Below are 13616 nucleotides of genomic sequence, written 5' to 3'. Positions count from 1 at the left end.
GTGTTTGAAATTGCTTTTCACAGAAACGTGTGTGGTCCTGTATTACTAGAATATTTTCAACGATTTTTTGTGAGTCCTGTGAACTTCAGTTTATGACCTGCTTTCCATCTGCTGCCTCTAGGACGCACGGCTGTCCTGGGAGATCGTCTCTCACACGACTGACAGAAAACGGTCACTCTCGCTCCGGGTGCCGGGCAGTGGGCTGAGCGCCTCCCGTCACACCTGCACCTGCCTGGAGTCTTTACAGAGTTCCGGCCAGGGGGGCACCACTGAGGAGACCCAGGCTTCGGGATGGGACCCCGCGGCAATAAGTGGCTCATCAGGGATGTGAAACCGAGGCGCAGAGACTGAGGAACCTGTCCAAGGTCAGGTGAATGGAGGTGGGGGGTGGCGAAAGGTCAAACCCAGGCCTCCAGACCTTGGCCCCACCTGCAAAAGAGAGACTGGCCGCCTGTGAGGACACCAGGCTCTTCAGTTCGGGCTCCACCCCCTTGCCCTAGGCAATCACACTCGCAGAACTGGGGACAAGGAAGAGCCAGAAGGTCCCCGTGGGGAAGGTCCCCGTGGGGACCTCAGTACACCATTTAAACAATCCTGAGATGACAGGTCAACTCTGGTCCGTGACTTCGCTGAGCTCCAACAGAAATAGCTTCGGAGGGGGCGTTATAAAACCAAACCTGGGCCCCCAACTCCATTTACCTGTTAGCTGGGTGACCTTGAATCACTCGCTTAACCTGTTTACATGAAAGTGACTTTGCAAAGGCTCTGAGGACAACCCCTGGCCTATAACGGGTGTCCAGTAGACATTTACGTGGCACAGTCTTCCTATCCAAAGTCAAACTGAGGACCGGGGTGGATGCAGGTGGTCCTGGGATTTTAGGACATAATCTCCTCAAACCCCAGGCCAACCCACAGATCCCCAGGCGCAATCACCCCACACAGTTACTAACCGCCTCCCGCTGAAAATGTTCCCGTTGAAAATGATGGCCTGCGGGAGGCGGACAAGAGCCCCCAAACGCCCGAATTCCAGGATGCCTAATCCCTGAAATCTGTGAACACGTTTGCTTACGTGGCTGAGCAGACTTCACAGGTGTGAATAAGGTTGAGGACCTTGACGTGGGGGAACCGCCTGGGTTATCCAGGTGGCCTCAATCCAATCGCGCAAATCCTTAAAGTGGAGAAACCCTTGCTGGTCGGGGCAGGAGGTGAGGCAGGGAGAAGAGGTGGGGAGAAGCAGGCTGGCTGGCTTTGCAGCCGCAGCAAGGGGCCACGGCCAAGGTGTGCAGGCCGCCCTGGAAGCTGGGAACAGCTCCTCTGGAGCCTCCAGGAGGGACCGGAGCCCTGCTCACAGTTGGGTTGTAGTCCGGAGAGGCCCCCAGCAGATCTGTGACCACAGAACGGTGAGATGATCCAACGTCTTGTTTCAAGGGCACCGAGCTCGTGGGTAACTTGTTAAAGCAGCCAGAGGAGGCTGGGGCACTGCCCGGGACACACCAGTCGTCAGGGGGTAGGCTGTGTTTTTCTGGTATTTTAGGCCGAAAAAATTAGTTGAGATTCATTGACCCAGACGAGAACAGAGTCTAGTGGGGACTTTGCAGGTGGGAGGCAGAGCTAGTCCAGAGGGGTTCCCCTCGAGCCAGGCGGGGATGGGCTGGGGGGCGGGGGGCAGGGGGTGAGGAGCAGGGGTGCCGTGTGATGGTGTGAGGGTGCACGGACGGGAGTGCACGGAAGGGGGCGCACGGAGCAGGGGCGTGGTGTGAGGGCGCACAGAGCAGGGGGCGCTCAGAGCAGGCCCAGCCCCCAAGGAAGGCTGACCGTGAGGACGGGAGCTTGGGGGGGGGGGGGTTAGTTTTCCGCCCCAGGGGACACCCGCTGCTGGCAGACAAGGACAGGCCGTGTGGCAGGGTGCATGCTGCTGCAGAAACGCGGGCACGTCCGCGGACACCGCGGGGCGGTTCCCAGGGTCCTGGGGTGACGGGCGTCACAGGTGACGTCATCTCGCGGGATAGCTGGGCGGGAGGCTGGACACCGGACGGGAGAAGCTTCAGGAAAGACTCCGCTCCGGAAAAAGGAAATCAGAAACCGCAGCCACAGGCCAGGCCGGCTGACGGGTGGAGAGAGACTTTGGGGAGATCCACTCAGCGGCTTCCTGCCTCCAGCAGAGCCGCCTAGAGAAGTGGCATCGTGCCCTGGTGGGGACAGGTACTGACCATCCGCGCGGTCTCACCCTCCCCGCGCTCCGCCTGGGAGGAAGCACAGGCTGGAAGACCGGGCAGGGGTGGGGGTGGGGGGCTCCCGCTGCCGCCTGCAGCCATCCTGCACGCGCATGGCCGCCACAGCTGCTCCTGTGCCCCACCTGTCACCCGCGGGACCACCCCCTCACTCATCGGGGCCCTGGATGTTAGCGGTGTGGACGCCCCAGGGCACGTGTGTGACGCGACGGTACCTCCGGCCTCCTCCACGTCCTTCCTCCCCATCCAGCCTGCCCCCCAGAGCTGTGTCTCCTCGTCCTGGAGGAAGACCCAGGTCACCATGCCCCTCACCCAAACTCCATCCCCCCCGGGTCTGTCCTGGAGGCTGTGGCCAAGGTTACCTGCACTGACTCGGCTCAGGAACCGACGGCCGCCGCTTCTCAGCGGCCTGTTGACGCTCAGTCCTGTCCCTCCACCGCTGGGTTCCAGCCACCACTGCAACTTGCTTGTCTTAATAAGCTGGACACACATTCACCAGGAACCCTGTTAACCCCCTGGTACAACCCAACCTTCCTCCTCTCTCCTCCCTAACCCACCGCAACCCATCCACCCCAGCCTCCATCCCAAAATCCAGCCCACGTTCAGAATTCACCTCCTGGGCTTTGCTGAGCTCCCCAGTAGGATGTGACTGTTCATTCTTTTCAGCCCTGGAGGTGTGATGGTCCCCTCTCTTGTCACATGTTCTCAATCCTCTTTGCAGCAAAGATTTTTTCTTTTCTTTTTTAAGTTTTTTTTTTTTTTTTTTGAGAGAGAGAGAGAGAGAAAGCACATGTGGGGGAGGGGGCAGAGAGAGCGAATCCCAAGCCAGCTCACTGTCAGCACAGAGCTTGACCCTGGGCTCCCGCTCCCTGAGAGCATGACCTGAGCCCAAGTCGAGAGTCGGACGCTCAACCGACCGAGCCACCCAGGCTCCCCACCGCAAAGGTCCTGAACTCCTTTTCTGAGTCACCCGGGATGCTCTCTAAATTGGCACATGCCTGGGAACCTCCCCAGAGACTCGGGCGCAGCAGCTGGAGCGGGGTGCACCTATCTGTGTTTAATGCACATCCTGAGGGTCAGCCAAGAGGGAGAACGGTTACCTCGTTTTGAGTTTTTCCTCCCTGGGAGCAAAGGGGAGAGATGCTTGGAAGGATCCACAGAAAGGCCCATTTGGTGGCATCTCTGAACCTCCTTGTCCTTAACTTTAAGATGAGGATGCCAACCCCTACTTCCTCGGGTGGTTATGAAGCTTACGGGAGGTGAGAGAGACTGAACACCCGAGACCGAGTCCAGACGCCCCACGCACACCTTTACCTCCGCCAACGGCAAAGACCGCTGGCTCGGCACCGGGGGTCATTCATGATGATTGGAGTGATTTCTATCCTAACCACTTGTGCTCTGCACAAGGAGTTACCACATGTCCTCTGGCTGCACCGGGCTCTGGACACGGACAGAAACTGCATGGAAGTTATTTCGTCACTCGGTGGCTTAACCGCGAACACTTCTCTTTCTGGAAAAGAGCTTTTCGACACTGCGACCTCGGTTCGCAAAATGGAAGCGCGGCCACCGCGTTCATCCCCCAAAGAGGACACCGCCCTGGAGGGTGTCCACAGGTGGTCACCTGCAGCGTCTCCTCTAATCGTCCCGAGGCCGTGCGAGGTGTCCAACGTGTGGAACTCACGACAACAGGAGAGCTGTGAGGAGTTGCACGAGTAGGAAGTGGCAAAGCTAAAAGTCGAGCCCACTGGGCACAGTGTCAAGCGCAATGTTGTTTACGCTTCACCACAACCGACCCCAACAATCACCCTGCTAACCGGCTCACGTGTGTAGACCTCCATCCTGATCACAGAGTTAAAATGCGTGAGGCACAGGACGCGATCCTTGGCTGCTATGAAGCAGATTAGCCGTGTGCCACGCGGGGTATACTTCCAGGCTTGGTGACCTTGTTTCCTACCCCAGATCACGTTCCTGTTAGCAAACTCCCACTCCGCCTCAAAATTCAGGCACACATCCACATGTCCGGCTTTCCCTGCCACCTATGCCCATCCCAGCTGCCTGGACCCATTTTTTTTTTTTTTTTTTTAATCAGAAAACAGACTAAATCTTGCAGTTTCGGTTCTTTGGGGCTAAGATGCAAAAGCGAACTACAACAGTACAACTTGCGGTCGCTGCTGGGGGACAGCATATCGGATCATCAGACGAGGTTGCTGCCCAAGACGGAAATAGGGAGACCCACCATTGCCTTGGATCGTCTGTCCAGAACTTAATTTCCTCCATCTTCTTACTCAATCCCAAACGCCTCTTCTACAGAAGAAAGCCTTCATTTTCTAACAAATTGTTTGCTTTTTTTTTCCAAGTAAGTTGACTTAAAAGGCAAATAGCCCCTAAATTCACACTAAAGTGTAAATGACTGACAGTCGACCTTTCCACGTAGTACATTCTCTGAGGGTAGAGGGCCTGAAAGCAGTGTGGGCTCCAGGCATCAGAAGGGGTGAGGCACGGATGGCAGGCAGACAGGCAGTGGTCACGTGTGAAGGAAGGACTCAAAACCTGGAGGCCCAGAAAACTTACGTCGTCTTTTCCACCTCTCGTCGCAGCTCCAGAAGCGTAGGTGACAAACGACAGGAGCATCTGGTGTAGAAAATCATGATTCTACAAGTCCACACGTAACCATGTGTTCACGGCATCGGGCCCTGCCACCCTCTGTCCCCACACAAGGTCGTTACGGTATTACTGACTGTATTCCTCACCTGTGCTTCCCATCTCCAACTTATCTCTTTGATAACCATGGGTTTGTATCTCTTCCCCCTTTACCCACCTCTTCTGTCTCCCCGTCCCCTTCCCTCGGGCCACCCCTCATCCTCCATATTTGAGTCTGTTTCTGTTTTTGTGGTTGTTTGTGCATTAGGGTTGTTTTTTTTTTTTAAGGTTTAAGGTTTTATTTTTAGGTAATCTCCACACCCAACATGGGGGTCGAACTCACGACCCCACGATCCAGAGTCACATGCTGCATTGACTGAGTGAGCCAGGCACCCCTCATTTGGTTTTTTAGATTTCAAATATAAGTGAAATCATATGGTATTTGTCTTTCTCTGTCTGACTTATTTCACTTAGCATAATACACTCTCGGTCCATTCATGTTGCCACAATGACAAGATTTCATTCTTTTTTATGGCTGAGTAATATTCTATTATATAATTATCCTATTATATATAATTTTTCACTATATATTATATATCTGTATTATATATATCCCATCTTCTTTATCCATTCATCTATCTACGGATACTTACGTTGCTTCCATATTTGACTGTTGTAGATAATGCTGCAGTAAACATAGGGGTGCATATATATATATTAGTGTCGTCCTTCTCCTTGGGTAAATACCCAGAAGTGCATTACTAGAACATAAGGTCCTTCTATTTTTATTTTTTTGGAGAATTCTGTCTAGCATAACCTTTATACAAACACCACAAGTTTTGGATTCTTGCATAAATCACTGACCAGGATGTTCAGAAGAAAGTGCCTTTAGGAACCTTGTAAACAAGCCAATGCATCAAAATATCTCAACACAGGGTAGACCAGTGTTCAGGCAACCTTAGTGGGCAGAGGATTTGTCACTAGAGATCTAAACTGGGGGAAGCGGGGCACCTGGGTGGCTCAGTCGGTTAAGCGGCCGACTTCGGCTCAGGTCATGATCTTGCGGTCTGTGAGTTCAAGCCCCGCATCAGGCTCTGTGCTGACAGCTCAGAGCCTGGAGCCTGTTTCAGATTCTGTGTCTCCCTCTCTCTCTGACCCTCCCCCGTTCATGCTGTCCCCCCCATCTCAAAAATAAACGTTAAAAAAATACTTTAAAAAAAAATAAACTGGGGGAAGCCACATCCTGATTAAGTTGTGCGCCTGGGACAGTTGACATGATCACGACCTTAGAACGGCTTGAAAAACCCGAGGAGGTTGCACACGCATTCAGGGCCTGGGCTTCTGCAACTGTGCACGTTTGCCTCGTGTTTGCCCTTCAAGGTCCAGTTCTAGCTCGACCTCGTCCATGAAGCCTTCCTTGATTCCACCTTCCCCCACCATGGCTTTGTCCTCCAGACTCCCATAGCATTTCATCCCAACCCCTCTGACCTTCTCTCCCATAATCGAGTACCCGTCACAGCACCTGGCATATGCTGGGTCACAGGAAACATTTGGGTGAATGCAGGAATCTACACCAGGAGCCTTAATCTGCTGCCCAGATATGTTCTAACCTGAGACGGATTTCTTTGGATTTTTCCAAAGCTCATGAGAAACTTCTAGAGGGACCCGAACTAAGTACTATATAGCATCCCAAACAAAAGCCTATTTCCATATCAACACATGTCCTATGTCGTAAACATTGGTCATGTTGACAAACACATTTATACACCACACACCTGTCCTTGCAGGATATATGTAAATATATGTAAATGAACACACGCAAAGACTGTCTAGTGACATGATCTACATGTACATCAGAATAACTGTGACCAGGTGACATGATTTAAAACCTGCCCAGGGGCCCCTCAAAACCAGTGCAGCCCATTTGCAGCCACAGGGGCTGAAAATCCTCTCCCCACGTCTTTTCCCTGGGGGCACACGCACACACACCGTCTCGTCCTCCTCGGTGAACACAAGCCAGGGTCCCCCAGTTTGTCGCAGGCCTGGACCGGGTGCTCATCGTGGGGCAGCCGGGCTCCCAGGTGTGGCTGCTGGAGTGCCTGCCCGCTCGGAGTCTCAGGACCCATCGCTTGGATTGAGTCCGAGCCACCTCCCACCCCCCTCACTCAGTGCATGACGTACAAGTTCTCTTCTCCGGATCTGATCTCCTCTGCAAAATGCAGGACATGACAGCATCCCAAGGCCGTGCGAGGATGGCCGGACACAACAGATGTACATCAGGTACATGTGGGACGTCGTACGTACTCAACACACTGTACGCTTATCATCATCGCTATTGCTTTCTTTGTCCTTCCCATGGAAAATCCAGCTTGCAGCCTGGGGATTCTCTAATACACTGACGCCCAACCCCCATCTCCCAGAAGCTGCTCCAGGACCCCACACGGGCCCTGCTTGCTGACCACACGCCCAGCCACGCTCTCCTCACATCCAGAGAGTCTCTGGGATCCCCGGCCCCAAGATAACTACCATGAATCCAACAACACCCCTGCATAAATTAACCCGGCCCCAGCATCTGCCACACCTAGGAAATGGAAACCCACAGGTAACTGCTGTTCTCGAAATTCAGGATCAAGCTTCCCTTCCTTCCCCTAGACCAGACAGCTTGGCAAGGGTAAATCTCTGACCAAAAAACCCCAAGAACAGAGAAGAGCAAGTTGCAATTGTTTTTCTGTTGCAGGACACTGCCAGCCCACCGTGGAGTCCCACATCACGTTGTGGCCTTGCACAAGTCTCCGAGCATCATTAACCCGTGTTGCTTCATGTTGCTGATGGGGCAATTGTTCAAAACACAGCTTTTATAAGAGACCAGAAGAGGACCGTGAGGGACATCCGATCCGCTGAACTGGAGGGTACCCAGGAGGGGAGGACCCTGCCCCAAGGGCCAGAGCAAGGCCAGGATGGCGGTGCTTGTGGGAAAGGCCATGTTCAGTCTGACGATGCTTCTGCCTCTGCTCTCATTCCTCCTGCACCTCTCCGGGGCCTTTCCGGTACGTTGGGAATCCCCGGAAGAGGAGACCACGCAAGTCGTTCAGGTAAGTTGACAATCCGGCAGGCGCGTGGTTGACGTGCCGCTTATTAGGAAATCGTGTGGGTTGTTTCTTCTTTCTAGTTAAATCAGCCGGAATGGAATTGTGCAGTTGCTTTGTTTGAGCTTAAACGTCTCGTGTCAGGGGTTTGGAGGGCCCCAGGCGGGGCTCTTCGAACCCAGGAAAAATATTGCTGTTGGGCTCCCTCCGGCTGGGGAGCCGTTGAGCAGGAACGGTTTTAATTGCAAGACTAAATGATTTTCTTTCTCGCAAACCTAAGATTCCCCCGTTCGCTTATATGCAGCCCAGTGACTCCATGTCCGGTGTTGTCTGTACGGACTTGTCTTCGCAGCCAAAAATCTCAGGGGGACTAGAGAGCATGAGGACAGGAAATCAGAAGGAACTAGAAAGCAAGGCGTAGTGCAGTGAGACTTTCTACTCCAGATTCTGAGGCTGTCTACGAACTATTCCGGGCACCATCAAAGCCAAACCCATAGCTTTTCCCCTCATCCCACAGTACAAGAGTCAGACCACATTTTGAAGAAGCACCAGGAACGCTGTCACCGATTTGTCACGTGCAGTTTTCTTAGCGTTGCAGTTGTAGAAAAGCATTCTTTCTTTTGCTTTTTCCCTTTGCTTTGTTCTTGAATATATCTTGCAGTGAGAATACTAAGCCCCAGGCTAATAGCTAGAGCTCACGGAGTGCTTACTCCTCACAAGACACCCCGCTAAGCGTTTCTCCAACACTATCTCATGTCGACCTCACTGCAGCCCTGCAAGGGGGGATTATTGTTCCCACTGTGGACACTCAAGTGAGTCTTGAATGACTTCTGTGATGCACCCCAAAACTCAGTTAATCTAAGGCAGAGCTAGTATTCGAACCCCAGCCTCTGTGAATCCCCCCTTCCCCATTTCTGTGCTCTGTCATGTGCCCCTGGCCCCTTCCAGAGGATCTGCGGTGGATAAGAGGCTAATGCCGATGATGGTGCCGTTGTCCCAAACCTATCCGGAGCTCTCGTGAAACTGTCCGTTCTCACTTGTGAAGCATCCAGAAGGTCTGGGACTTGAATGGGCGTCTCGGCAATTTCCCTCCACGCACGCACTTGCCTTTCTTAGCGACAGGGACTAAACCTTCTCTAGAGGAGCAAAAAGATACGTAAGAGAGACTCTGCATTGATGCAACTGATACCTTAAAACATCAACAAATGCGGGGGCACCTGAGCGGCTCGGTCAGTAAACGTCCAATTTCAGCTCAGGTCACGATCTCGCGGTTCGTTAGGTGGAGCCCCACATCCCACTCTGCGCTCACAGTGTCAGCGTCTCGTTGGGATTCTCTCCCCCTCTCTCTACACCCCTCCCTCCTTTTGTCAAAATAAATGAACTTAAAACACTTCAAGAAATTAGGAAGGCCTAGCCAGTCTCCTGACTGCATACGAGCATCTTGCATGCGGCCTTGGACCTCAACCCTTACAGAATACCTGTTTTTATGTTTTTTTTTTTTTTTTTAACGTTTATTTATTTTTGAGACAGAGAGAGACAGAGCATGAACAGGGGAGGATCAGAGAGAGAGGGAGACACAGAATCTGAAACAGGCTCCAGGCTCTGAGCTGTCAGCACAGAGCCCGACGCAGGGCTCGAACTCACGGACCGTGAGATCGTGACCTGAGCCGAAGTCGGCCGCTCAACCGACTGAGCCACCCAGGCGCCCCATACCTGTTTTTATGTATAAACATTCCCGGGAGCTCCGAATGGAGGGGCCGTGCTGACCAAGGGACAGCGTTCTCTCAACGCCGGGCTGCGACTCTGTGTTTGCTCCCGTGACTACCAGCTTGTTAGACGGTTGGGAGTGACTTAGGAAGGACGCCGGGAAGCCCGGAGCACCGACGGAGGTGACTGAGCGAGTCCCCTCACGTGTGTGTCTCGGCCCAGAGTTACCTGGAGAGGTTCTACCAGCTGCCGCGGGGCGAATACCGGTCCGGACGGAGCAACGGCACCAGTGTGGTTGTGGACAAGCTCAGAGAGATGCAGCGATTCTTTGGCTTGAACGAGACGGGGAAGCCAGATGAGGAAACGCTGGAGATGATGCAGAAGCCGCGCTGCGGGGTGCCTGACAACGGGGACTTCATGGTGACCCCGGGAAACCCCAGGTGGAAACATACGAACCTGACCTACAGGTGAGTTTCCCGAGCTTCGGGACGCGTTAGGGGTGTTCGCGAGCGTGTGTGACACGCCAGGCGCTGCCCCAGGACACGGGACCCACGGGACCCCGTGTCCCCACCCCGGGGAGACCAGAGTCTAGTGAGTGAGGCCGGGGGGAAAGAGCAAAGACCCCACAGGCTCTCCTCACCCCAAAGCCTGGAGTTTTCATGCTCCTCCTCCAAGTCTAAGGGACGATGGCCACATCAGACTGTCCCTCTGTGAACCCCCTTCAGGCCCCGACAGAGGCTTAGTCATTACTCCCCGCGTATCCCGATGAGAACGATCTCCGTCAAATACCACGATCTGCCGAGTCCCGAGTGGAAGGCCCTACATGTATTGAATCCCCCAACAGCCCTCTGAGAGGGGAGCTGTGTTACGATCCTCCTCTTAGGAACAAAGACACCGAGTTTGAAGATACGGAGGGACTTGTCCGCAGCCCCGAGCCCTCATTAGACCCTGTCCAGGGGCAGCGCATCATGTCACTGACCCCCAGGTGGATGAGCTCAGTGTGGTGACACCCCTTGTGCTCATTTTGAAGGATCCTGAAGTACACCACGCAGTTGTCCCAGGAAAAGGTGGAAACTGCCATTAGCACAGCCTTTCAAATATGGGCTAACGCATCATCCTTGACCTTCACCAAGATCTCGCAGGGAAAAGCGGACATCGATATCGCTTTTTACGAAGGAGGTAGGCCCTCCGCCCTCGAGCTCGGTTTTACTTTCACGAGCTAACCTGAGACTCGGCAAGGACCTGATACGGGTTGTTCTATTTCAGATCATGGTGACAATTCTCCATTTGATGGACCCAATGGAATCCTCGCTCATGCCTTCCAGCCAGGCCCAGGTATTGGGGGAGACGCTCACTTCGATGAACAAGAAACATGGACCACAAATTTTGAAAGTAAGTTAACCAAGGGCATGTCCACATGCAGCTTCTGAGTGAACTTTGTCATGTTAGCAGCACCACGTAGATACATACACACATCCAAGGGGTTTTAACATTTCAAACCCACACAAATGGACCTTTTTAAAATTTCCCTACCTCATATTAGGTCAATTTAGGTTTTTGAAAAGCCTAAGGCTAAGTACTGACCTTGTTTCCTAGGATAGAAATCAAAACGCTACAGACGACGGGTAAATCCAGCCAGTCCTGTTTGTATAAAGTTTTATTGAAACAAGGCCCCCTTGTTTATGTACCATCTATGGCTGTTTCCATGGCACAACAGCAGAGTTGAGTACCTCCTACAGAAGTACTCACAGAAATCACAAAGCCTAAAATATTTACTATCTAAACCTTTACAGAAAAAGTTTGCTGACTACTGCTTTAGGGTGTATCTCTCTTTTCATATTCTGAAATTTAATGATGTTTGGAAAAGGCCCCTATTTTTGGAAATCCAGAAACAGTTGGGTTCATTTAGAAACCTATCCCACTTGGAAATGAGCCGCCATCTTTCTTGTCAAGTTATGTCATCTTTGTGGAGCTCTTCTTCAGTGGTGTGTTCCTGGGGACAAACCAAACCTTTCAGGAGAAGACTCATGATAAGAGTCAGATCACCTGAAGGGAAGGATTGAGAATAAGGACAGGTGTATCTGGACCATGTGGTACTTCACAAGGCCACAAGTAACAGTACGCCACAGAACACATTCTAGAAAGTAGGAAAGGAACCTTTTATCCTTGCTTGGGACCTGTTCTTCCCACCATTTTCTCAAAGAACCAAGTTTCTCCCACCAAGTTCTCAAAGAACTTATTCTACCCAAGTCCCTGTGCTAGGAGCTGCCTATACCCTAAGACAGATAACACTCTCTGCTACTTAGAATTCCTAGAGCCCTCCTTACCGGTCCACATGGTCATTCCCTCTTAGCTGAGCTAAATGACACAGGTTCCCACCTGGGCTCTTTACCTCAAGTCTCTGCTCCCTCTAATTTTTCCTAGCACGGCAGCAAAATTTATATTTGGAAAGCCTATCTTGGATTACGTTACTCTCCTACTTAACCTTGCAGTGTTTACATTTTCTGCAACAAATAATATCCAAATACCTTTCCTTGGCATTGAAGCTCTCAGTAGTTTTACACCCTCATCTTTCATGGCTGTCTTCCTGTGTCGCACGCTGCAGCCACCTTGTGCATTCACCGTTCCCACATGACAGTACCTGCTTTCCAACCTCCCTACATTTGCTCACATTGTGCCCCAAGCGCCCCCTTTCAAAATCTCTTTCTGTGCTATGTCACATGCCACCCCTCTGTTGTCTTGCAGCTGGAAATGAGGACATTCTCCTCAGAATCCCAACAGTCTTCGTGTCTCTTTCTCTAGCTGCTCTCCTCACTGTTTGGTGCTATCCAAGTTGTTGGCATTCATCTCTCCTTCTAGACTGTGCATCATGACAAATCCCCCACATCTGTTTGCCATTCAAGGCCCAACACTCAGAGATGTTTTTGGAGAAGCATTCATGATTGCAAAAATACAAGGACGTGATGGTCAAGACAAAAATGTCTCGGAGCATGGGTAGAATTAGTGTAGGCTAATTGTCAATAGGAAGTTGAACGTTGTAGTTGGAGAATGGGGCTTGCCCTTGTACCTGGATTTGACCCCAGCTCTACCACTTATTATTGCAAGACCCGTAAGGAGATACCTGAAATCTGTGGGATTCAGTTCCTTTACTATAAAAACATTTCTAACAATACTTCATACAAATGTTGTGAGGACTAAATAGTATTATACTTCCTAGCATATGGAAAGTACTCTACAACCCTAGTTACTAATGTATAAGAGATAGGTGTGTAACAAAATGCTCAGCCTGTCTGTGAGATGGCCAGACTGAGAGATTCACATCACGAGTCAAATCCTCATGTGTCTGCTGGGCAAGTGAGGAGGTCTTGGACTTGGCCAAGGAACTTGGTTGCTAATTGCCAGGAGCGTGAACCTTGGAATTTTGGGTTCCCAACTGGCAAAGGCACTGTGCTCCTGGAAGTTAGAGATGGGGGAAGGAGCAGTGTTTGTCTGTTTCTGGAGGGGAATCCTTGAAGCTGCTTCGAGAATTCAGAATCTGGGAAGAGCTGGTGCCCGCTGAGACTCTACTGAAGCTGAGGGCTTGGGAGGCTGGAGAGGGCTGCTGAGCATCAAGAGACCATGGTGGCCCTGCCACCATGGTCTCCCAGCCTCAGGTCCACACTCATGGAGTACCAGAATCAGAATAAAGGCAGCTTTTCTTGGCCCTAAGGTTTGATGCAAAGCTCACTTAATCTGAACGTGTAACTCCTACCTTGACTGATTCCAATCTCCATTTCTTCAGAAGCCTGCAGGGAAAATGCAAAAGAAGGCTTGGGCAGTGCTCTTTCTCCAGGAGCTTTTGGCTTGGAAGCTGCATTCCTTGAGATCAGAATTTCCTCCACCCTTGGATCCACTTGGAGCCATTCACCACATGTGCTTGCATTGCAGATTATAATTTGTTTCTTGTTGCTGC

At 51.9% G+C, this 13616-nt stretch overlaps 1 protein-coding gene across 1 annotated transcript in view; it reads left to right on the top strand.

The window, feature by feature from the left end:
• The first annotated feature begins 7596 nt into the window (after positions 1-7596).
• MMP8 (matrix metallopeptidase 8) overlaps positions 7597-13616 on the top strand; it is a 13724-nt gene continuing 7704 nt past the window's right edge. The window contains exons 1-5 of the mRNA XM_007075966.3: positions 7597-7963; positions 9887-10131; positions 10695-10843; positions 10931-11056; positions 13592-13616. The exon at positions 13592-13616 is cut by the window's right edge and continues 137 nt beyond it. Coding sequence (XP_007076028.2) covers positions 7829-7963; positions 9887-10131; positions 10695-10843; positions 10931-11056; positions 13592-13616 — 680 coding nt within the window. The 5' untranslated portion in view covers positions 7597-7828. The remainder of the gene's footprint in view (positions 7964-9886; positions 10132-10694; positions 10844-10930; positions 11057-13591) is intronic.

This window comes from Panthera tigris, chromosome D1, assembly GCF_018350195.1.
Source record: "Panthera tigris isolate Pti1 chromosome D1, P.tigris_Pti1_mat1.1, whole genome shotgun sequence".
Taxonomy (NCBI): domain Eukaryota; kingdom Metazoa; phylum Chordata; class Mammalia; order Carnivora; family Felidae; genus Panthera; species Panthera tigris.
The sequence above is the reverse complement of the archived record's forward strand: the minus strand, read 5'-3'. Positions and strand labels throughout refer to the sequence as shown.